The 25857-nt window shown below is 37.2% G+C and overlaps 1 protein-coding gene across 1 annotated transcript in view; it reads right to left on the bottom strand.

The window, feature by feature from the left end:
• ADGRG7 (adhesion G protein-coupled receptor G7) overlaps window positions 1-25857 on the bottom strand; it is a 59170-nt gene that overhangs the window by 6087 nt on the left and 27226 nt on the right. The window contains 2 exon segments of the mRNA XM_027103487.1: window positions 15693-15852; window positions 17893-18045. Coding sequence (XP_026959288.1) covers window positions 15693-15852; window positions 17893-18045 — 313 coding nt within the window.

Genomic DNA, 25857 nt, shown 5'->3' with positions numbered 1-25857 from the left:
GTCCAGGAAGATCCCACGTGCCATGAAGCAACTAAACCCATGCACCACAACTACTGAGCCTGAGCTCTAGAGCCCAGGAGCCACAACTACTGAGCCCATGTGCCACAGCTACTGAAGCTTGTGCACCTAGAGCCCGTGCTCTGCAACAAGAGAAGCCACCACAATGAGAAGCCCACACACCACATGAAGAGTAGCCCCCACTCACCACAACTAGAGAAAGCCCGTGCGCAGCAACAAAGGCCCAATGCAGAGATAAATAAATAAATAAAATCTATAAAAAAAATATAATCTAAATATATGGGATCTAAAAAAAGGTAAGTCAAAAACAAAGTGACATAGAAAGGTTAATGACAAAAGAACTAACATAGATTAGATAACATCGCATAAAAACAAATTAGAAGTTGCTACATTAATATATGGAAAATTATATTTCAAGATAAAATAGGACTGAGAGTGACCTGTTATATTGATGAAAGTTATCAAGCACCAGAAATATACAACATCCATGAATTTTTAGAAACATGATAATACAGCATTAATTTGTATAAAGACAAACAGTTAAACAGAAGAAAAACTGGTAGAAAAGTGTAAAAGGGAATTTTACATGCCTTTCTCTGGCTTTGATAAACAAGTTAAAGGTAAATAAGATTTTACAAAAGATAACTTGAAAACTATATCCCCTTGAAAAAGTACATATGTGACATATAAAAATATTGTCAGAGGATAATCTCAGTAAATATTAAATTGGAAATTTTTTTATACTAATAACAATCTATGTAGGATTTTAGGAATTATCCCTTTGCTTTCAGGGTTAGAGGTCTGGAGCTTAAGAAGCAAGCTCTCACTAAGGAGTGTCTTTCCTTGCCTCATGTAGGTGGTCCAGTGATCACATTTGTTCACACAAATGATCCTGGTGCAGGGTGGGTAGTTTAGAAGAAGGGTACTTTCCACTGTCGTTAGGAATGTAAATTGGTGCAGACACTGTGGAACACGGTATGGAGCTTCCTCAAAAAAATTAAATATACAACTACCATATGATCTAGCAATTCCACTTGTGGGCATACAACCAAAGAAAAGAAAAACATTAATTCAAAAAGATACGTGCACCCCAATGTTCATAACAATATTATTTACAATAGCCAAGATATGGAAGCAACTTAAGTGTCCATCAACAGATGAATGGATGAAAAATCAAAGTATATCTCCCATAACTTTAAAAGAAAAAAAAAATGAAGATGTGGTATGTATGTACAATGGAATACTACTCAGCCATGAGAAGAATGAAATTTTGCCATTTGCAACAACATGGATAGACTTGGAGGGTATTATGCTTAGTGAAATAAGTCAGACTGAGAAAGACAAACACTGTATGATATCACTTATGTGTGGAATCTAAAAAATAAAACAAACTAGTGCATGTAACAAAAAAGAAACAGACTCACAGATACAGAGAACAAACTAGTGGTTACCAGTGAGGAGAGGGAAGAAGTGAGGGGCAAAATAAAGGTAGGGGATTAAGAGGTACAAGCTACTATGTATAAAATAAATAAGCTACAAGAATATATTTTACAATACAGGGAATATTTTATAAGAACTATAATCTTTAAAAATTGTGAATCACTATATCACATACCTGAAACTTACACAATACCGTAAATCAACTATACCTGAATTTAAAAAAAAATAAATTAAAAAAGAAGGGTACTTTCATTATATTGAAGTATAATTCACTCTGCCAACTCAGAAAAAATGGAACTCTATATACAGAGGGAAAAGTCCTTGCAATATTTTTCATCAGAGTAAAAGGCAATGTTCACTATGGGAAGAGGGATAGAATAAGAAGTACAGAGAGAAATTCCTGATTTCAAGGTTAAGTCTTTCAATAATGCCTCCTTGTTTTATCTTAAAATTTTGACATCCCCCATGTATGATACACAAATACAAAATAATAAAAAAAACTCTTGTGAGGTCAAACAGAATTTTTATTTTCATCTACCATTTTGGTTCATCTATATGATTATTTTTGCCATGATGAAAATCAGAAGGTGACCATAATCCTTAGCCTAAATATTGAGCTTCTCTCACAGTAGATACTCCCAAGATGTTAACAGAATGGTTTCCAAAGAAAAAAAGAATATAAATCTTCAATTCAGATTTTTTTAAACAAAGTATTAATGGAATTTTTTTTAAGATTTATTATTAAATATATTCTTGAGATAAGTCTCAAGGAATAAAAGTATCTTCAGTCCTATGTATGACTTATGTCACAAAAACAACTTTATATGGTTCTGCTCCTATCAAATCAACCCTCTTGCATATTAAAACTATAAACTCTGGACAAAATATTTTTTAAAACCTATATGAAGACATTGGAAGGCAAGCAAAAGCAGTCAGAAACTGGAAGAGGAATCTACACTTAGGAGAAAGGGAGTTCCACTGGGTAGGTTTCCATATTTTGTTTTGTGCTTAATATCTTTTAGCCTGAAGTCACACCATAATCAGCCCATGCAGGATGAGTAAACCTGGAGTTGAAACAGGCAGTTTTAGTAGGTTGAAAAAACAGAAGACAGGGTTTAGGGAAACCACAGCAGCTGGAAAGTAAGTAACAGTATGGATATGAATATCCAGGAGAAGACAGAGAGGAGGAGCTCCAGAGTCTGTTTATAAACTCTGCCCAAATGGCTGAGTAACCTCTGAATTACAAATGGTTGGGATGGACTCCGAGAAGCACAGGTAAGGCTAAAAACACTAAACAGAGATTTCAGCTGCCCACCCTAGGGAGAGATAGTTTTCAATTTTAGTCCAGCTAAGTTAATCGTATGGTAACTCCACTCTTGGTAGGAATATAGCAGAATGCAGAGTTGCGACGGTGTAGGATCTATAATGCTCTGGAAATAATTGAAATTACCAAACATATGAAAAAACAGAAAAACATGGCCCATACTATAGAAAAAAAGCAATGAATGGGGAATGTCCAAAATGACCCAGATGTTAAATTTAGCAAACAAGAAATTTAAAGTACTATTACAACATGCTTACAGATGTATTCATAGAGTACAAAAGAAAATGTACTCATAATGAGCCAAAAATAAGGAAATGTAAGCAAAATGTACTACAATAAAATATAACAAAACAAAAATTTGTAAACTATAAAGGTACAATATCTGAAATAAAAATCACTGGATAGGCTCAATAGCAAACTGAAGATGCCTAAAGAAAAAAATCAGTGTCCTTGGAGACAGGTCACCAGGATGATCCAGTCTGATGAATAGCAAGGAGAAAGAATGAGAAAGAATGAACAGAGCTCAGGAACCTGAAGAACAATATTAAATTAACTAACATGTACTTACAGTCCCAGAAAGAGAGAAGAGAGAGAATGGGACACAAAAACTATTTGAAAAATAATGGCTGCAAATTTCTCAAATTTGATGAAAGACATAAATTAATAGATTCAAGAAGCTCAGCAATCCCAAGCAGAATAAATGCAAAAAATAAAATAAAATAATATCTGGGCACATTATAGTCAAAATGATAAAAGTCAAAAATAAAGGGAAAAAAAAAAAATAAAGGGAAAACCCTGAAAATAACCAGAGGAAAGTAACACATTATATAACAGGAGGAAAAATAATGCAAAACATTGAAGCTGTCTCATTAGAAACTGGAGCCAGTTTGTGAAATTACTTCTTCATAGTGCTAAAAGGAAAAAAAAACTCTTGTCAAGTCATAATTCTATATCCAGTGAAAATGTCTCTCAACAATGAAAGCTAAATAAAGACATTTTTAGGTAAAAGAAAACAAAGAATTTTTCACCAGAAGATATATACTAAGAAATTCTAAAGGAAAGTTTTCAGCCTGAAGGGAAACAAAATCACATGGAAATTCAGATCTTCAAGAAGGGATTAAGAACAAGCAAAACCAATAACACTCCATTGTGGGGTTTATAATGTATGCACATGTAGTACATCAGACAACTATAACATAAAGGAAGGAAGAATAACACGTAAGCTTATACTGTTACAAGAGTCTTAAATTTTAGTGTAAGTGGTAAAATATTAACTCCGTTGAGTATGGAAAGTTAAGGATGTATAATGTATCCCTAAATCAACAAAATATATGCTGGGATATTGCTTAATAACCAACATATAAATTAAAATGGAATCCTAGTACTACTAAATGTACCCAAAAGTAGGCAGGAAAAGAGGAACAAAGGAATAAAAAATAGAGTGGCAACAGAAAGTAAATAGTAAAATGTTAGACATAAATTCATGCACATTAATAATTACATTAGCTCAAACAGACTAAACACTCAAAAGACAGGGATTGCCAGAATTGATAAAAGATCATCTACTTGCTGTCTGTAAGATACATACTTTAAATATAAAGGCACAGATAGGTTGAAAGTGAATGGATGAAAAAAATTGTATCATGTAATCAATATGCATAAGAAGGCCATATATCACATAAAGTAGACTTCATGACAAAGAGCATTATCAGAGTTAAGGAGGGACATTTCCAAATGATAAAGGGTCAGTTCATTCAAAGTCATAATAATCATAGGGCTTACCTGGTGGCGCAGTGGTTGAGAATCTGCCTGCTAATGCAGGGGACACGGGTTCGAGCCCTAGTCTGGGAGGATCCCACATGTCACGGAGCAACTAGGCCCATGAGCCACAACTACTGAGCCTGCACGTCTGGAGCCTGTGCTCTGCAAAAAAAGAGGCCACGATAGTGAGAGGCCCGCGCACTGCGATGAAGAGTGGCCCCCGCTTGCCACAACTAGAGAAAGCCCTTGCACAGAAACGAAGACCCAACACAGCCAAAAATAAATAAATTAATTAATAAACTCCTACCCCCCAACATCTTAAAAAAAACATAATAATCATAAATGTCTATGCATCTAATAGCAGAACCTCAACACATGTGATGCAAAAATTGACAGAATTAAGGAGAGAATAAACAAATTCACAATCACAGTCGGAGATTTTAGCATTCCTTTTTCAGCAGTTGAGAGAACCAAAAATGTTGGTAAGAAAATCTGTACAGTACTAACAATCATCTATTGACATTTTTAGTACACTATACCCGGCAACTACAGAATACCATTCTTTTCCAAGTTAAATGTTTTGTTCACCAAGATAGACCAAATGCTTATTAGTCCATAAAATCAGTCTCATTAAATTTAAAAGAATTAAAAGAAAAAAATTCAGACACAACTTACCAAGACTGAATCAAGATGTAATAGAAAATCTAAATGGAGCAATAATGAACAAGGAGATTGAGTCAGTAATTTAAAATCTCACAACACATAAAAGCCCAGGACAAGATGGCTTCACAGGTGAGCTATACCAAACATTTAAAGAATGAATACCAAACCTTCTCAAACTCTCCCAAAAAAAGTGAAGATGAAGGAACACTTGCAAACTCTTTACAGGGCCAGCATCACCCTAATACTGAAGCCAGATAAGGACACTACAAGAAAAGAAAATTACAAGCCATATTCCTGATGACCATAGATGCAAAATCCTCAATAAAATATTAGCAAACTGAATTCAAAAATACATTAAAAGGATCATACACCATGATCAAATGGGACTCAACCCTGGAAGCAAGAATGGTTCAACATATGCAAATCAATAAATGTGATATACCACATGAGCAGAATGAAGGACAAAAATCGGGATCATTTCAATAGATGCAGAAAAAGTATTTAACAAAATTCAACATGCTTTCATGAGAAAAACTCTCAACAAATAAGGTATAGAAGGATTGTTCATCAACATAATAAAGGCCACATCTGACAAGCCCATAGCTAACATCACACTCAATGGTGAAAATTAAAAGCCTTTCCTCTAAGACAGGAATAAGACAAGGATGCCCACTCTTGCCACATCCATTCAACATACTACTGGAAGTCCTAGTCAGAACAATAGCCAGGAAAAAGAAATAACAGGCATCCAAGTTGGAAAGGAAAAAATAATACTGTCTCTGCTGGCAGACGAAATTATCTTAAATATAGAAAACCCAAAAGACTCCACCAGAAAACCAGAACTAATAAATAAATTTAGTAAAGTTGCAGGATAAAAAAATAACATACAGAAATCAGTTGCAGGAGACCTTCAAGATGGCAGAGGAGTAAGACATGGAGATCACCTTCCTCCCCACAAATACATCTACACGTGGAACAACTCCTACAGAACACCTACTGAATGCTGGCAGAAGACCTCAGACTTCCCCCAAAAGCAAGAAACTCTCCATTTTCTCTCCAAGAAAATCTCCATATAGGGCAAAAGAAAAAAGCAAAAAACGAGACAAAAGAATAGGGATGGGACCTGCACCTCTGGGAGAGAGCTGTGAAGGAGGAAAAGTTTCCATATACTAGGAAGCCCCTTCGTGGGCAGAGACAGTGGGTGGGAGTGGGGGAAGATTCAGAGCCACGGAGGAGAGCACAGCAACAGGGGTGCAGAGGGCAAAGTGGACGGATTCCCACACAGAAGATTGATGCTGACCAGCACTCACCAGCCTGAGAGGCTTGTCTGATCACACGCTGGGGCGGGTGGGGGCTGAGAGCTGAGGCTCGGGCTTCAGAGGTCAGATCCCAGGGAGAGGACTGGTGTTGGCTGCATGAACACAGCCTGAAGGGGGCTAGTGAGCCACAGCTAACCGGGAGGGAGTCTGGGAAAAAGTCTGAAACTCCCTAAGAGGAGAGAGACCATTGTTTTAGGGGGCGCAAGGACAGGGGATTCAGAACACCGCTTAAATGAGCTCCAGAGACGGGCGCGAGCCCAGCTAACAGCACGGACCCCAGAGACGGGCATGAAACCCTAAGGCTCCTGCTGCAGCCACCAAGAAGCCTGTGTGTAAGCACAGGTCACTATCCACACCTGCCCTCCCAGGAGCCTGTGCAGCCCACAATTGCCAGGGTCCCATGATCCAGGGACAACTTCCCGGGGAGAACACATGGTGCGCCTCAAGCTGTTGCAATGTCATGCCGGCCTCTGCCGCCACAAGCTTGCCCCACATTCCACACCCCTCCCTACCCCCAGCCTGAATGAGCCAGAGCCACCTAATCAGCTGCTACTTTAACCCCATGCTGTCTCAGCAAAGAACAGACACCCTCAGGTGAACTACACACACAGGCAAGGCCAAATACAAAGCTGAACCCCAGGAGCTGTGCGAACAAAGAAGAGAAAGGGAAATCTCTCCATGCAGTCTCAGGAGCTGCGGATTAAATCTCCACAATCAACCTGATGTACCCTGCATCTCTGGAATACCTGAATAGACATTGAATCACCCCAAAATTGAGGCAGTGGACCTTGGGGGCAACTGTAGACTTGGGATTTGCTGTCTGCATCTAATTTGTTTCTGGTTTTAAGTTTATGTTAGTTAAGTATTTAGAGTTTATTATCATTGGTAGATTTGTTTATTGATTTCGTTGCTCTCTTCCTTTTTTTCCTTTTATATATAGACTTTTCTCCTTTTTCTCTTTTTGTGAATGTGTATGCTTCTTTGTGTGAGTTTGTCTGTATAGTTTTACTTTAACCATTTGTCCTAGCATTCTATCTGTCCAGGTTTTTTGTTTGTTTCTTTGTTTTTAGTATAGTTTTTAGTGCTTGTTATCATTGGTGGATCAGTTTTATGGTTTGGTTGCTCTCTTCTTTCTTTCTTTTTTTATTACTTTTTGATTTATTTTTAATAATTTTTTATTTTAAAAACTTTTATTATATTTATTTTTCATTTCTTTCCTTCTTTTCTCCCTTTTCTTCTGAGCCATGTGACTGGTAGAGTCTGGGTGCTCTAGCCAGGTGTCAGGCCTGTACCTCTGAGGTGGGAAAGCCAAGTTCAGAACATTGGTCTATAAGAGACCTCCCGGCTCCAGGTAATATCAAATGGTGAAAGCTCTCCCAGACATCTCCATCTCAACGTTAAGACTCAGCTCCACTCAATGACCAGCAGGATACAGGGCTGGAAACCCTATGACAAACAAATAGCAGGACACAAACACAACCCCACCCATTAACAGAGAAGCTGCCTAAAATCATAATAAGGTCACAGACACCCCAAAACACAACACTGGACATGGTCCTGCCCACCAGAAAGACAAGATCCAGCCTCATACACCAGAACACAGGCACCAGTCACCTCGACCAGGAAGCCTACACAACCGACTGAACCAAACTTCGCCACTGGGGGCAGACACCAAAAACAACGGGAACTATGAACGTGCAGCCTGCAAAAAGGAGACCTCATAGTAAGTTAAGCAAAATGAGAAGACAGAGAAACACCCAGCAAATAAAGGAGCAAGGTAAAAATCCACCAGACCAAAGAAATGAAGAGGAAATAGGCAGTCTACCTGAAAAAGTATCAGAGTAATGATAGTAAAGATGATCCAAAATCTTGGAAATAGAATGGAAAAAATACAAGAAACATTTAACAAGGACCTAGAAGACCTAAAGAGCAAACAAACAATGCTGAACAACACAATAAATGAAATTAAAAATTCTCTAGAAGGAATCAATAGCAGATTAACTGAGGCAGAAGAACGGATAAGTGACCTGGAAGATAAAACAGTGGAAATAACTACTGCACAGTAGAATAAAGACAAAAGAATGAAAAGAATAGAGGACAGTCTCAGAGACATCTGGGACAATATTAAATGCACCAACATTCGAATTACAGGGGTCCTAGAAGAAGAAGAGAAAAAGAGAGGGACTGATAAAATATTTGAAGAGATTATAGTTGAAAAATTCCCTAATATGGGAAAGGAAATAGTCAATCAAGTCCAGGAAGCACAGAGGGTCCCATACAGGATAAATCCAAGGAGAAACACGTCAAGACACATATTAATCAAACTATCAAACATTAAAGACAAAGTAAAATGTTAAAGGCAGCAAGGGGAAAACAACAAATAACATATAAGGGAATCCCCATAAGGTTAACAGCTTATCTTTCAGCAGAAACTCTGCAAGCTAGAAGGGAGTGGCAGGACATATTTAAAGTGATGAAAGGGAAAAACCTACAATCAAGATTACTCTACCCAGCAAGGATCTCATTCAGATAAGATGGAGAAATTAAAACCTTTACAGATGAGCAAAAGCTAAGAGAATTCAGCATCACCAAGCCAGCTTTACAACGAATGCTAAAAGGAACTTCTCTAGGTAGGAAACACAAGAGAAGGAAAAGCCCTACAATAAAAAGCCCAAAACAATTAAGAAAATGGTAAGAGGAACATACATATCGATAACTACCTTAAATGTAAATGGATTAAATGCTCCAACCAAAAGAAAAAGACTGGCTAAATGGATACAAACAGAAGACCGATATATATGCTGTCTACAAGAGACACACTTCAGACCAAGGGACACATACAAACTGAAAGTGAGGGGACGGTAGAAAGTATTCCATGCAAATGGAAATCAAAAGAAAGCTGGAGTAGCAATTCTCATATCAGAAAAAATAGACTTTAAAATAAAGACTATTACAAGAGACAAAGAAGGACACTACATAAGGATCAAGGTATGAATCCAAGAAGAAAATATAACACTTGTAAATATTTATGCACCCAACATAGGAGCACCTCAATACATAAGGCAAATGCTAACAGCCATAAAAGGGGAAATCGACAGTAATACAATCATAGTAGGGGACGTTAACATAGTAGGGGACTCTAATCTGTCCACTTTCACCAATGGATAGATCATCCAAAATGAAAATAAATAAGGAAACACAAGCTTTAAATGATACATTAAACAATATGGACTGAATTGATAATTATAGGACATTCCATCCAAAAACAACAGAATACAATTCCTTCTCAAGTGCTCATGGAACATTCTCCAGGATAAATCATATCTTGGGTCATAAATCAAGCCTAGGTAAATTAAAGAAAACTGAAATTGTATCAAGTATCGTTTCCAACCATAACGCTATGAAACTAGATATCAATTACAGTAAAAAATCTGTAAAAACTACAAACACATGGAGGCTAAACAATACACTACTAAATAACCAAGAGATCACTGAAGAAAACAAAGAGGAAATCAAAAAATACCTAGAAAAAAATGACAATGAAAACACGATGACCCAAAGCCTATGGGATGCAGCAAAAGCAGTTCTCAGAGGCAAGTTTATGGCACTACCATGCTATCTCAAGAGACAAGAAACATCTCAAATAAAAAACCTAACCTTACACCAAAAGCAAACAGAGAAAGAAGAACAAAAAAACCCTTAGTTAGCAGAAAGAAAGAAATCAAAGATCAGATCAGAAATAAATGAAAAAGAAATGAAGGAAACAATAGCAAAGATCAATAAAACTAAAAGCTGGTTCTTTGAGAAGATAAACAGAATTGATAAACCATTAGCCAGACTCATCAAGAAAAAAAGGGAGAAGACTCAAATCAACAGAATTAGAAATGAAAAAGGAGAAGTAAAAACTGACACTGCAGAAATACAAAAGATCATGAGAGATTACTACAAGCAACTCTATGCCAATAAAATGGACAACCTGGAAAAAATAGACAAATTCTTAGAAAAGCAAAACCTTCCAAGACTGAACCAGGAAGAAATAGAAAATATAAACAGACCAATCACAAGCACTGAAATTGAGACAGTGATTAAAAATCTTCCAACAAACAAAAGTCCAGGACCAGATGGCTTCACAGGCGAATTCTATAAACATTTAGAGAAGAGCTAACACCTATACTTCTCAAACAATATCAAAATATAGCAGAGGTAGGAACACCCCCAAACTCTTTCCATGAGGCCTCCATCACCCTGATACCAAAACTAGACAGAGATACCACAAAAGTAGAAAACTACCAGCCCTTATCACTGATGAACATGGGTGCAAAAATCCACAACAAAATACTAGCAAACAGAATCCAACAGCACACTAAAAGGATCATACACCATGATCAAGTGGGGTTTATCCCAGGAATGCAAGGATTCTTCAATATATGCAAATCAATCAATGTGATACATCATAACAACAAATTGAAGGAGAAAAACCATATGATCATCTCAATACATGCAGAAATATCTTTCAGCAAAATTCAACACCCATTTATGATAAAAACCCTCCAGACAGTAGGCATAGAGGGAACTTACCTCCACATAATAAAGGCCATATATGACAAACCCACAGCCAACACCGTTCTCAATGGTGAAAAACTGAAACCATTTCATCTAAGATCAGGAACAACACAAGGTTGTCCACTCTCACCACTATAATTCAACATAATTTTGGAAGTTTTAGCCACAGCAATCAGAGAAGAAAAAGAAATAAAAGGAATCCAAAGGCTTCCCTGTTGGCACAGTGGTTGGGAGTCCGCCTGCCGATGCAGAGGACACGGGTTCGTGCCCCGGTCCGGGAAGATCCCACATGCCGTGGAGCGGCTGGGCCCGTGAGCCATGGCCGCTGAGTCTGCGCATCTGGAGCCTGTGCTCCGCAACGGGAGAGACCACAACAGTGAGAGGCCCGTGTATCACAAAAAAAAAAGGAATCCAAATTGGAAAAGAAGAAGTAAAGCTGTCGCTGTTTGCAGATGACATGATACTATACATAGAGAATCCTAAGGATGCTACCAGAAAACTACTAGAGCTGATCAATGAATTTGGTAAAGTAGCAGGATACAAAATTAATGCACAGAAATCTCTTGCATCCCTATACACTAATGATGAAAAATCTGAAAGAGAAATTAAGGAACCACTCTCATTTACCATTGGAAAAAAAGAATAGAATACATAGGAATAAACCTACCTAAAGAGACAAAAGACCCGAATGCAGAAAACTGTAAGACACTGATGAAAGAAATTAAAGATGCTATGAACGTTTGGAGAGACATACCAGATTCTTGCATTGAAAGAATCAACACTGTGAAAATGACTATACTACCCAAAGCAATCTACAGATTCAATGCAATTCCTATCAAATGACCAGTGGCATTTTTCACAGAATTAGAACAAAAAATTTCACAATTTGTATGGAAACAAAAGAGACCCCGAATAGCCAAAGCAATCATGAGAAAGAAAAATGGAGCTGGAGGAATCCAGCTCCCAGACTTCAGACTAAGCTACAGTAATGAAGACAGTATGGTACTGGCAGAAAAACAGAAATATAGATCAATGGAACAGGATAGAAAGCCCAGAGATAAACCCATGCACATATGGTCACCTTATTTTAGAATAAGGAGGCAAGAATATACAGTGGAGAAAAGACAGACTCTTCAATAAATGGTGCAGGGAAAACTGGACAGCTACATGCAAAAGAATGAAATGAAATTAGAACACTCCCTAACACCATACAGAAAAATAAATTCAAAATGGATTAAAGACCTAAATGTAAGGCCAGACACTATCAAACTCTAGAGGAAAACATAGGCAGAACACTCTATGACATAAATCACAGCAAGATTCTTTTTGACCCACCTCCTAGAGAGTTTGAAATAATAACAAAAATAAACAAATGGTACCTAATGAAACTTAAAAGCTTCTGCACAGCAAAGGAAACCATAAACAAGACCAAAAGACAACCCTCAGAATGGGAGAAAATATTTGCAAATGAAGCAACTGACAAAGGATTAATCTCCAAAATTTACAAGCAGTTCATGTAGCTTAATATCAAAAAAACAAACAACTCAATCCACAAATGGGCCGAAGACCTAAGTAGACATTTCTCCAAAGAAGATATACAGATTTCCAACAAACCATGAAAGGATGCTCAACATCACTACTCATTAGATAAATGCAAATCAAAACTACAATGAGGTATCACCTCACACCAGTCAGAATGGCCATCATAAAAATATCTACAAACAATAAATGCTGGAGAGGGTGTGGAGAAAAGGGAACCCTCTTGCACTGTTGATGGGGATGTAAATTGATACAGCCACTATGGAGAACAGTGTGGAGGTTCCTGAAAAAACTAAAAATAGACTACCATACGACCTAGCAATCTCACTACTGGGCATATACCCTGAGAAAACCATAATTCAAAATGAGTCATCTACCTCAATGTTCATTGCAGCTCTATTTACAATAGCCAGGACATGGAAGCAACCTAAGTGTCCATCGACAGATGAATGGATAAAGAAGATGTGGCATATATATACAATGGAATATTACTCAGCCATAAAAAGAAATGAAATCAAATTATTTGTAGTGAGGTGGATGGACCTAGAGTCTGTCATACAGAGTGAATTAAGTCAGAAAGAGAAAAACAAATACCATGTGCTAACACATATCTATGGAATCTCAAAAAAAAAAAAAAGCTTCTGAAGAATCTAGTGGCAGGACAGGAATAAAGATGCAGATGTAGAGAATAGACTTGAGGACATGAGGAAGGGGAAGGGTAAGCTGGGACAAAGTGAGAGAGTGGCATGGACATATTTACACTACCAAATTTAAAATAGATACATTTTACATAGCACAGGGAGATCAGCTCGGTACTTTGTGACCACCTAGAGGGGTGGGATAGGGAGGGTGGGAGGGAGCCGTGAGAGGGAGGAGATATGGGAATATATGAATATATATGTATGGCTGATGCACTTTGTTTTAAAGCAGAAACTAACACACCATTGTAGAGCAATTATACTCCAACCAAGATTTAAAAAAAAAGAAAAAGAAATCATTTGCATTTCTATACACTAACAACAAACTACCTGAAAAAGAAATTAATAAATCAATCCCACTTACAATAGTATAAAAAACAATGTAATACTTAGAAATAAGTTTAACCAAGGAAAAATCTATACACTGTAAGCTATGACACTGATGAAAAAGCCTGAAGAAGACATAAATCAATGGAAAGGTATCTGTGTTCTTGGACTGGAAAAATTAATACTGTGAAAATTTCCATACTACCCAAAGTAATCTAAAGAGTCAATGCAATCCTACCAAAATTCCAATGGTATTTTTCACAGAAACATCTATCCTAAAATTTGAAAAAACTATCCTAAATATTGAAATCATTATCTTGAAGGGAAAACTGCACACCCATGTTCACTGCAGCATTATTCACAATAGCTAAGATATGGAAATAACCTAAATGTCCTTTGATGAATGAATGTGTAAAGAAAATTCATGGTAGATACATGCAATGGAATATTATTCAGCCATAAGAAAGAAGGAAATCCTGCCATTTGTGACAACATAGATGAGCCTGGAGGGCATTATGCTAATTGCTATAAGCCAGACAAGAATGACAAACACATGTGGTATCAGTTACATGTGGAATTTTTTTAAAGCCAATTTCATAGAAACAGAAAATAGAATGGTGGTTGCCAGGGGCTGGGGGGAGAGGTAAATGGGGTAGTATAGGTCAAAGAGTACAAAGTTTTAAACTATAAGAAGAATAAGAACCCAATGTACAACATGGTGACTATAGTTGATAATATGGTATCATGTACTTAAAAGTTGCTGAGTAGTTAAGCATTTTCACCATACACACACAAAATATTTAACGATGTCTTTAAAAATAATACAAATGAACTTATTAACAACACATAAATAGACCCACAGACATAGAAAACAAACCTATAGTTACCAAAGGGGATAACAGGATGGGGGGAGATAAATTAATTGTTTGGGATTAACATGTACACACTACCATATAAAAAATAGGTAACCAGGGACTTCCCTGGTGGTGCAGTGGTTAAGAATCCTCCTGCCAATGCAGGGGACACGGGTTCAATCCCTGGTCCAGGAAGACCACACATGCCATGGAGCAACTAAGCCCAGGAGCCACAACTACTGAAGCCCGTGTGCCTAGAGCCCATGCTCTGCAACAAGAGAAGCCACCACAATGAGAAGCCCATGCACCGCAACGAAGAATAGCCCCTGCTCTCCACAACTAGAGGAAGCCCACATGCAGCAACAAAGACGCAATGCAGCCAAAAAAAAAAAAGGTAACCAGCAAGGACCTACTGTATAGCACAGGGAACTATGCTCAATATCTTGTAATAACCTGTAATCGAAAAGCATGTGAAAAAGTGTTTATTTATTTATTTATTTATTTATATAAAAAACGGAATCACTTTGCTGTATACCAGAAACTAACACAGCATTGTAAATCAACTATACTTCCACTATACTTTAATTAAAAAAAAAGAAAAAAAATTAACTATGTAAAGTGATGGATGTGTTATTTTGATCATTCTATATGTATATGTGTATCAAATCATCAAGTTGTACATTTTAAAATATACAGTAATAGTTGGCAATCATTCCCAATTATTCCTCAATAAAGTTTTTTAAAAAATAAGATAATCATAAAATTTCAAAAAAGAGAGAAAGAAGAAATTAAGCCAATCCCACAGGGTCCAAGCTCCAGGGATCACTGTAACATTGACCATATAACCACGGTGAGGTGCTGTGAACCTGCTGCATGGCAGAAAGGCAAAGGAGGTGCCTCCCAAGCTAGCTGCTCAACAAAATCTCTTCTGCTCAGAGAAGAAGGACTAACATTGGCCAACTCCATTGCAATTATGTTCCATGAACTCCAGTACAGGAAAGGATATAGTAGGTAAGTCATAAAAAAGTTTTCCTTCCCCTTTCCTCAAAGTGTATTAAAAATAGAGTCACCCAAAATTAACTAAGTAATGACCTTCAGGGAGTTTTAAGATAAGAAAACTTTGGTCCAGGTGATATCATCTCCGCCACTCCATAGTCTACTACTTTCAGATTAATCCACACCATACCTGAGTAGTGTTGAAAAGGCAGAATAAGTAGCTGAAGGTGACCCTGATGCCATCATCATCCATTAGCATTAAGTATGCCAGAATCCAGGTAACTCTAAAAACGACTGCAACAGATAACGTGCTAAGAAACTTCTTTAGGATTGAAAACTTCTTTGTGCTAAGTAAGAGAAAACAAGAAAGGAAATATGGTTCATTCAGGTTTTTACTTATTAATATCATTGTTACCCTCCTACTGAAAATATGTATTCAGCTTCACATATACACTGTTCATTAAACAATATTATGCCTCAGGTGGAAAAACCTATGTCACTCTGAATAAAAGAGAGAAAGGGAGGAAGAGAGGAAGGAAGGAAGGGGGAAGGGTGGAAGACAGTGATATCTGCTTAAAAGCTCAGGCATAAACAGTTCCTGAAATACTACTGCAGGCAAATTTCACATAGAATTAACTTTTTCTTTGGAACTGAATTTGATGTTAGCGATTATAACTACTGGATCAGTAATTCCTATTTGGGGCATCTGGGACCGTCCCATGTCATAAGTTAATATCAGAATGAAAATTTATTAAAGCACAAAGTGACCTTCTTCCCTGTCATGCTAAGTCTATATCCCTGGAACCTAAGCTTGGCCATATGACTCACTTTGACCAGAGGGTCATTAGCATTTGTTCCACAAACAAAGTCTTGAAAGCATTCCACTCATCAGGGCGTGTTTTTTCTTATTGCTCTTTGGAATCCTGAGAGTACTATGTTAAGAGAGAGACCACATGCAGCAGAGGCGAGCTTTCCCAGATGAGCAGTTCCCACTCAATACCAACCAACCAACAACCATCAGACATGAAAGTGATTCATCCTAAGTTATCTACCAGCATTCAAGCCAGCCAAAACAAAAACAACTACATGATCGACACTCAAACTTATGACAAGTAATAAATATTTATCATTCTAAGCCATTGAATTTGGGGGTAATTTGTTATACAGCAAAAGCTAACTGATACATAGAAGATAATTTGTTAAACAATTAAATTGTAACCTGCTCTTCACTGTAACTAAGCTAATTTAAGAACCATGAGTTGCCAGTCAAAATTTTGAAACATTACAAATTTGTTTGATGTCTGTGGCCAAAATGATATTGCTTTGTATAAAAGAAATATAACTTAACTTACAATTAGGCTAACAAGACTTCACCAAGGTTTTTCTGCATTGTTAAGAAAACATAGGTTTGAATGATTATCAGTGATAGGCTTTTCTCCACATTTTTCCCCTCAATATGGGTTATCATCCATATAGGAAAGATGGTACTCTTGATTGGTAAAGTACATGTTTAAGATTACATTCCCACTAATGATGGCTGTTTTCACCCATCTGTTCATTCAAAATGGATCTATATGGTGACCAACAAAGTTCACAGATGTACTTATAGTAAGTCTACTTGGGTTAAGAAGAGTCTTGTAGAATTAAGCCTGAATTCACAGCCTCATTAGCACTGTGTTCTAACCAATTCATGCTGTGGGATGTGGAGGTGAGGGGAGTGTATGTGTTTAATAGCTTCTGTTATTTGTCTCTCCAACTGAAAGCTCTTTCTGTATATTAGTGATGACAATGAAAATGCTTATTGGGGTCAGAAAAGTTACAGAGAGGAAAGAAGCAGTCCACATGGGAACTGATAGACCAGAGAGCACATGCCCCATCTGCAGGGAATGTGGGCCCAATGTTGCCCAATGTTCCAATTTGTATATGTTTGCAACAAATTTTTAAAAATTTAAAGCTGTTATGTGATTCAGGCAACACATGTAAAATATAACCTACAGTTACTAGTTTCTAAAATGAAAATACAGTGACCAGCATCTCCTCACAACCCTCTCATATTTTTAATTATTCAAATCTGATTTCATGAATATTGGGGATTGGGGGATACATTTTTTTTCTTGATGTCTTTGGGTTGGGTTTTTAGTTGGGCTCATACAGTGCAAAAGTATCTTAGGTAATGCAATAGACTCACATTGTAGTCTTGATGTTGGAAGATGAGAAGATCCACCTTCTGAGACAAAGTTTAAGAGAAAATCTGTCCTGCAAACCACATATCCTTGCCATTTCCCCCAAATCTGAAAACTCTTCTAGGAACTGTGGATGTATTCCTGTGCTATATTTAGTACTACATGAGCCATGCCTTCCAGCTTCTGATTCATTGGGAATCTTAGCTCTTCAGATTCTGATTATTCTTCCACAGCACTTTGACTACAATGACAATAAATATAACAACATTGCTATTGAGGATAATGGTCACAGGTATGATGAATGACCACAACAATGGACTTGTTATCAAACCACTGCTTTCTTGAGTTGCCAGCCAGCAGCTGTGGAGAGAAAAGAAATGATTTCAGCAGACTAAGAAAGCAGAGAAAAGAAATGATTTCAGCAGGAAGAAAGGTATACAAACTCTTCTCTATGCTGTTCACACCATTGACATTCACTCGACTGAAAGACCTGCTAAAAGTCAATATCTCTTTGCCTTCTATATATTAGAGATGATTTTCAAGAATTCAACCAAGTAGAAAAATTAAATGCATTGATTCTGCCAAATTTCTCTGTGAGACAATATGGGCTAGTGGAAAGAAAGTGGGCTTTTGAGTTAGGCAGTCCTGAATATAAATGTCACTGTCTGTCACTTACTAGGTTTCTGACTTTAGTTAAGTTACTGTTTAATTTTCTTTTTGACTATGTAGCACACTCAGATGGCTCAAAATTTTAAAGGTACAAATCATCATAGAGAGACAAGACCCCTCCTACAACTATCCCTAGTCACCAAGCTTTTATCTCCGGCGGTATTCAATGTTTCTTGTGTATACTTCCAGATTTAGACTATGCATACACCAGCAAATGTATATTTTTTCCTGATTTTGAAGCAAAGGATAACATGATACTTTTATACCTTACTTAAAAACACATCTTGGAGATCATTCCATATCAGAATATAAAGATTATCCTCATAATTTTTTATGGCTGCATATTATTCCATTATTTAATTATACCATAAATTATTTAAACTGTCTCTTATTAATAAGCATTTTTTAAAGTTTAATGTTTAAAAAATATTTGAATAGTTCTTTAGCCTCATTGCATCTGTTTTTGTTTTTGTCTTTTTGTTATTGTTGGTGGTAGTTTTGGTGGTATTCTTTTTCTCATCTGTGAAGTGTAGTAATCATCTCCTGGCATTGTTGTAAGAATAAATTCATTCATTTAATAAGTATTTACAGAGTACATGCTATGTACCAGACATTGTTCTAGATAACAAGATATTAGCAGTGAATGAAAAAACAAACTGCCTTTCTTTAGTGAATTTATTCTAATGCAGAAAATAAATAAAACTAATGAATTAATAAGATATATACTATAACAGAAGTTAGCAAGTGCTGTGAAGAAAAATAAAGTAGGTAATGAGGGTAGGTATTACTATGTATATGTATACGTGTGTCTGTGTGTCTGTGTGTGTGCCTGGCGGACCAGGGGAGGAAATGTTTCATTTTAAATAGAGTGGTCAGGAAAACACTTATGGAAAAAAATATTTGAGTAAAGATCTGAAGTAGATGAGGGGGAAGGGTGTTCTAGGCAGAGGGAACAGCAAGTGCAAAGGCTCTGAGTTGAGAGCGTAAGCAAAGAGGCCAGTGTGGCTAGAACAGAGTGTGAAGTAGATGGAATTAGTAAAAGGATGCAAATTATGTCAGGGCTTTATAGGTGACTGTATGTACTCTTGGCAAGAAGGAGAAACTTGACATGCTTGGTCTTTAGTTTTAAAAGTATTACTTTAGCTAGATGCAGGGATAAAAGAAGAGCACATGCCAAAGGAGAAAAACAGCTAGGAGTCTACTGCAATAATCAGGTGGCTTGGAACCAGGGAGAGGAGATGTTGAGAAATAGTCTGATTCCAGATATGTTTAAAGGTAAAACAAAAGGGGACTTCCCTGGTGGTCCAGTGGTTAAGACTCCATGCTTCCAATGTAGGGGGCATGGGTTCGATCCCTCATCAGGAGACTAGATCCCACATGCCATGACTAAAAGGCTGCATGTGGCAACTAAAGATTCAACTAAGATCACGCATGCCACAGTGAAGATCCTGCATGCTGCAACTAAGACCCAGCGCAGCCAAATAAATAAATATATATATATATATTTTTAAAAAGTAAAGCAAAAGGATTTATTAATAGGTTAGATGGGAGATATAGGAGAGTTAAGAGTGAATACAAAATCTTTGGCTTGAGTACCTGGAAGGATGGAATTACTGTTAACTGAGTTGGCGAGGATGATGAGAAGAGCAGGTTTGGGAGGGAAGACCAGGAGATGTCTCATCACTTGTCCAGCCAAGTGAAGGTGTCAGGTAGGCAGTAGGTATTAACAAAATAATGTGAGAAGCCCTGGTATTATTTGGCAATCAATTAATGCCTGTTTTCTTTCCCTTGTAGGTAAACACCATTATTATACATGCCAAAGGATTTCTAAGCTGTTTTACATTGGAATGTTGTTACAATTTAAATTATTAGAAATCATATTTCTAATCTGAATGATCTAGAAGGAAATTGGAATGATTACAGATCTCTGTAATGAATTTTAAAAATGAAAAGGAGGAGATTGTTTCAAGATGGTGGAGTAGAAGGAGGTGCAATCACTCCTTCTTGAGAGAGCACCAGAATCACAACTAACTGCTGAACAATCATCTACAGGAAAACACTGGAACTCACCAAAAAAGATACCCCACAACCAAAGACAAAGGAGAAGACACAATAAGATGATACGAGGGGCACAAGCACAATAAAATCAAATCCCATAACCATTGCGTGGGTGACTCACAAACTGGAGAACAATTATAACACAGAAGTCCACCCACTGGAGTGAAGGTTCTGAGCCCCACATCAGGCTTCCCAACCTGGGGGTCCAGCAATGGGAGGAGGAATCCCCAGAGAATTGGACTTTGACGTCAGGCAGGATTTGACTGCAGGACTTCAACAGGACTGGGGGAAACAGAGACTTCACTCTTGGAGGGCACACACAAAACCTTGTACACACCAGGACCCAGGGGGAAGGAGCAGTAACTCCATAGGAGACTGAACCAACCTACTTGCTAGTGTTGGAGGGTCTCCTGCAAAGGCAGGGAGGGGGTGGCTGTGGTTCCCCATGGGGATAAGGACACTGGCAGTAGAAGTTCTGGGAAGTACTCCTTGGTGTGAGCCCTCCCAAAGTCCACCATTAGCCCCACCAAAGAGCCTGTAGGCTCCAGTGCTGGGTCGCCTCATGCCAAATGACCAACAGGGAGAGAACACAGTCCCACCCTTCAGCAGACAAACAGATTAAAGTTTTACTGAGCTCTGCCCACCAGAACAACACCCAGCTCTACCTACCACCAGTCCCTCCCATCACGAAGCTTGCAAAAGCCTCTTAGATAGCCCCATCCACCAGAGGACAGACAGCAGAAGCAAGAAGAACTACAATCCTGCAGCCTGCAAAACAAAAACCACAATCACAGAAAGATAGACAAAATGAAAAGGCAGAGGATTATGTCCTAGATGAAGGAACAAGATAAAACCCCAGAAGAGCAACTAAATGAAGTGGAGATAGGCAACTTTCCAGAAAAAGAATTCAGAATAATGATAGTGAAGATGATCCAGGACCTCGGAAAAAGGATGGAGGAAAGAATCGAGGATCTCCTCGATTAAACATCAAGAAACATCAAGAAATGTTTGTTAAACATTTGTTTTTTAACAAATGTTTTAACAAATGTTTGTTAAACATCAAGAAATGTTTAACAAAGACCTAGAGGAACTGAAGAACAAACAAATAGAGATGAACAATACAATAACTGAATTGAAAAATACACTAGAAGGAATCAATAGCAGAATAACTGAGACAGAAGAACAGATTAGTGACCTGGAAGACAGAATGGTGGAAATCACTCCCACAGAACAGAATAAAGAAAAAAGAATGAAAAGAAATGAAGATAGCCTAAGAGACCTCTGGGACAACAAATGCACCAACATTCAAGTTATAGGGGACCCAGATGGAGAAGAGAGAGAGAAAGAACCTGAGAAAATATTTGAAGAGATTACAGTAAAAAATTCCCTAAAATGGGAAAGGAAATAGTCACCCAAGTCCAGGAAGCACAGAGACTCCCAGGCAGGATAAACCCAAGGAGAAACACACCAAGACACATAGTAATCAAAGTGACAAAAATTAAAGACAAAGAAAAATTATTAAAAGCAACAAGGAAAAAACTACAAATAACATACAAGGGAACTCCCATAAGGTTAACGGCTGATTTCTTAGCAGAAACTCTGCAGGCCAGAAGGGAGTGGCACAATATATTTAAAGTGATGAAAGGGAAGAACCTACAACCAAGAATACTCGACCCAGCAAGGCTCTCATTCAGATTTGATGGAGAAATCAAAAGCTTTACAGACAAGCAAAAGCTAAGTGATTTCAGCACCACCAGACCAGCTTTGCAACAAATGCTAAAGGAACTCCTCTTGGTGGGAAAGAGACTAGCAACTTAAAACAACCTTGTACATACATAGACTGCTATATCAGAACCTCATGGGAACAGCAAACCCCAAAGCTACAATAGATAACCATACAGAAAAGAAAAAGCAACCCAAACACAACACTAAAGATGGTCATCAAACCACAAGAGAACAAAAGAGGAAGGAAAGAAAAAAGACATAAAACAACAAACCCAAAACAATTAAGAAAATGGCAATAGGAGCACACATATCGATAATTACCTTAACTGTAAATGGATTAAATGCACCAACCAAAAGACGTAGACTGACTGGATATGAAAACAAGACCCATACATATGCTGTCTACAAGAGACCCACCTCAGACCTAGGGACACATACAGACTGAAAGTGAGGGGATGGAAGAAGGTATTCCATGCAAATGGAAATCAAAATAAAGCTGGAGTAGCAATACTCATATCAGACAAAATAGACTTAAAAATAAAGACTGTTATAAGAGACAAAGAAGGACACTATGTAACGATCAAGGGATCAATCCAAGAAGAAGATACAACAATTGTAAATATATATGCACCCAACATAAGAGCACCTCAATACATAAGGCAAATGTTAACAGCCATAAAGGAAGAAATCGACAGTAACACAATAATAGTGGGGGACTTTTAACACTCCACTTTTGTCAATGGACAGATCATCCAGAAAGAAAATCAACAAGGAAACAAAGGCCTTAAATGACACATTAGATCAGATGGACTTAATTGATATTTATAGAGCACTCCATACAAAAGCAGAAGAATACACATTTTTCTCAAGTGCACACGGAACATGCTCCAGGATTGACCACATCCTGGGCCACAAGGGAGCCTCGGTAAATTTAAGAAAATTGAAATCATATCAAGTATCTTCTACGACCACACTATGAAATTAGAAACAAACTACAAGAAAAAACTATAAAAACCACAAACGCTTGGAAGCTAAGCAATATGTTACTCAACAACAAATGGATCACTGAAGAAAGCAAAGAGGAAATCAAAAAATACCTAGAGACAAATGAAAGTGAAAGCACAATGATCCAAAACCTATGTGATACAGCAAAAGCAGTTCTAAGAGGAAAGTTTATAGCAATACAATATTACCTCAGGAAACAAGAAAAATCTCAAATAAACAACCTAACCATACACCTAAAGCAACTAGACGAAGAACAAAACCAAAAGTTAGTAGAAGGAAAGAAATCATAAAGATCAGAGCAGAAATAAATGAAATAGAAACGAAAAAAACAATAGCAAAGATCAATGAAACTAAAAGCTGGTTCCTTGAAAAGATAAACAAAACTGATAAACTTTTAGCCAGACTCATCAAGGAAAATAGGGAGAGGACTCAAATCAATAAAATTAGAAATGAAAAAGGAGAAGTTACAACTGACACCAGAGAAATACAAAGGATCATAAGAGACTACTATATGCAACAGTATGCCAATGAAATGGACAACCTGGAAGAAATGGACAAATTCTTAGAAAGGTACAGTCTCCCAAGACTGAATCAGGAAGAATTACAAAATATGAGCAGACCAATCGCAAGCACTGAAATTGAAACTGTAATTTAAAAACTCCCAACAAACAAAAGTCCAGGACCTGATGGCTTCACAGGAGAATTCTATCAAACATTTAGAGAAGAGCTAACACCTATCTTTCTGAAACTGTTCCAAAGAACTGCAGAGGAAGGAGACTTCCCAAACTCATTCTATGTGGCTACCATTACCCTGATAACAAAACCAGACAAAGATACCACTCAAAAAGAAAATTACAGGCCAATATCACTGATGAACATAGACACAAAAATCCTCAGTTGCTAGTATTTTACTAGAAATTCGAATCCAACAATACATTAAAAGAATCATACACCATGATCAAGTGGGATTTATCCCAGGGATGCAAGGATTTTTCAATATCCACAAATCAATCAGTGTGATACACCACATCAACCAATTGAAGAATAAAAACCAAATGATGATCTCAATAGATGCAGAAAAATCTTTTGACAAAATTCAACACCTATTTATGATAAAAACTCTCCAGAAAGTGGGCATACAGGGAACCTACTTCAACATAATAAAGGCCATATACGACAAACCTACAGCTAGCATCATATCAATGGTGAAAAGCTGAAAGCATTTCCTCTAAGATCAGGAACAAGACAAGGATGCCCACTCTCACCACTTTTATTCAGCAGAGTTTTGCAAGTCCTAGCTATGGCAACCAGGAAAGAAATAGAAATAAAAGAATCCAAATTGGAAAAGAAGAAGTTAAAATGTCACTGTTTATAGATGACATGACACTATACATAGAAAATCCTAAAGACACTATCAGGAAACTGCTAGAGCTCATCAGTGAATCTGGTAAAGTTGCAGGCTACAAAATTAATACACAGAAATGTGTTGCATCTATATACACTAACAATGAAAGATCAGAAAGAGAAATTCAAGAAACAACCCCATTTACCATTGCATCAAAAAGAATAAAATATCTGGGAATAAACATACCTAAGGAGACAAAAGAGCTGTACTCTAAAAATTATAAGACACTGATGAAAGAAATTGAAGACACAAACAGATGGAAAGATAAACCATGTTCTTGGATTGGAAGAATAAATATTGTCAAAATCACTATACTACCCAATGCAAACTACAGATTCAATGCAATCCTATCAAATTACTAATGGCATTTATCACAGAAATAGAACACAAAATCTTAAAATTTTTATGGAGACACAAAAGACCCTGAATAGCCAAAGCAATCCTGAGAATGAAAAATGGAGCTGGAGGAATCAGGCTCCCTGACTTCAGACTATACTACAAAGCTATAGTCATCAAAACAGTATGGTACTGGCACAAAAATAGAACTATAGATCAATGGAACAGGATGGAAAGCCCAGAAATAAACCCATGCACCTATGGTCAATTAATATACGACAAAGGAGGCAAGACTTTACAATGGTGGAAAGACAGTCTCTTCAACAAATGGTGCTGGGAAAACTGGACAGCTACATGTAAAAAAATGAAATTAGATCATTCTTTAACACCACACAAAAATAAGCTCAAAATGGATTAACGACCTAAATGTGAGACCAGACACTATTAAATTCCTAAAGGAAAACGTAGGCAGAACACTCCCTAACATAAATTGCAGCAATATTTTTTCTGACCCATCTCCCAGAGTAATGGAAATAAAAACAAAAATAAACAAATGGGACCTAATTAAACTCAAAAGCTTTTGCATAGCAAAGGAAACCATAAACAAAACAAAAAGACAGCCCACAAATTGGGAGAAAATATTTGCAAATCATGTGACTGACAAGGGATTAGTCTCCAAAATTTACAAAAAGCTCATGTGGCTTAATATCATGAAAACAAACAACCCAATCAAAAAATGGGCAGAAGACCTAAATAGACATTTTTCCAAGGAAGACATATGGATGGCCAAGAGGCGCATGAAAAGATGTTCAACATTGCTAATGATTAGAGAAATGCAAGTAAAAACTACAATGAGATATCACCTCACACCAGTCAAAATGGCTATCATTTAAAAATTCACAAACAGTAAATCCTGGAGAGGGTGTGGAGAGAAAGGAACTCTCCTAACTGTTAGTGGGATCATAGATTGGTAT

Source organism: Aethalodelphis obliquidens, unplaced genomic scaffold (genome assembly GCF_003676395.1).
Source record: "Aethalodelphis obliquidens isolate GAN/ISIS:26980383/991018 unplaced genomic scaffold, ASM367639v1 scaffold1, whole genome shotgun sequence".
NCBI classification, from domain to species: Eukaryota; Metazoa; Chordata; class Mammalia; order Artiodactyla; family Delphinidae; genus Aethalodelphis; species Aethalodelphis obliquidens.
This window is presented reverse-complemented; position numbering and strand designations above follow the sequence as displayed.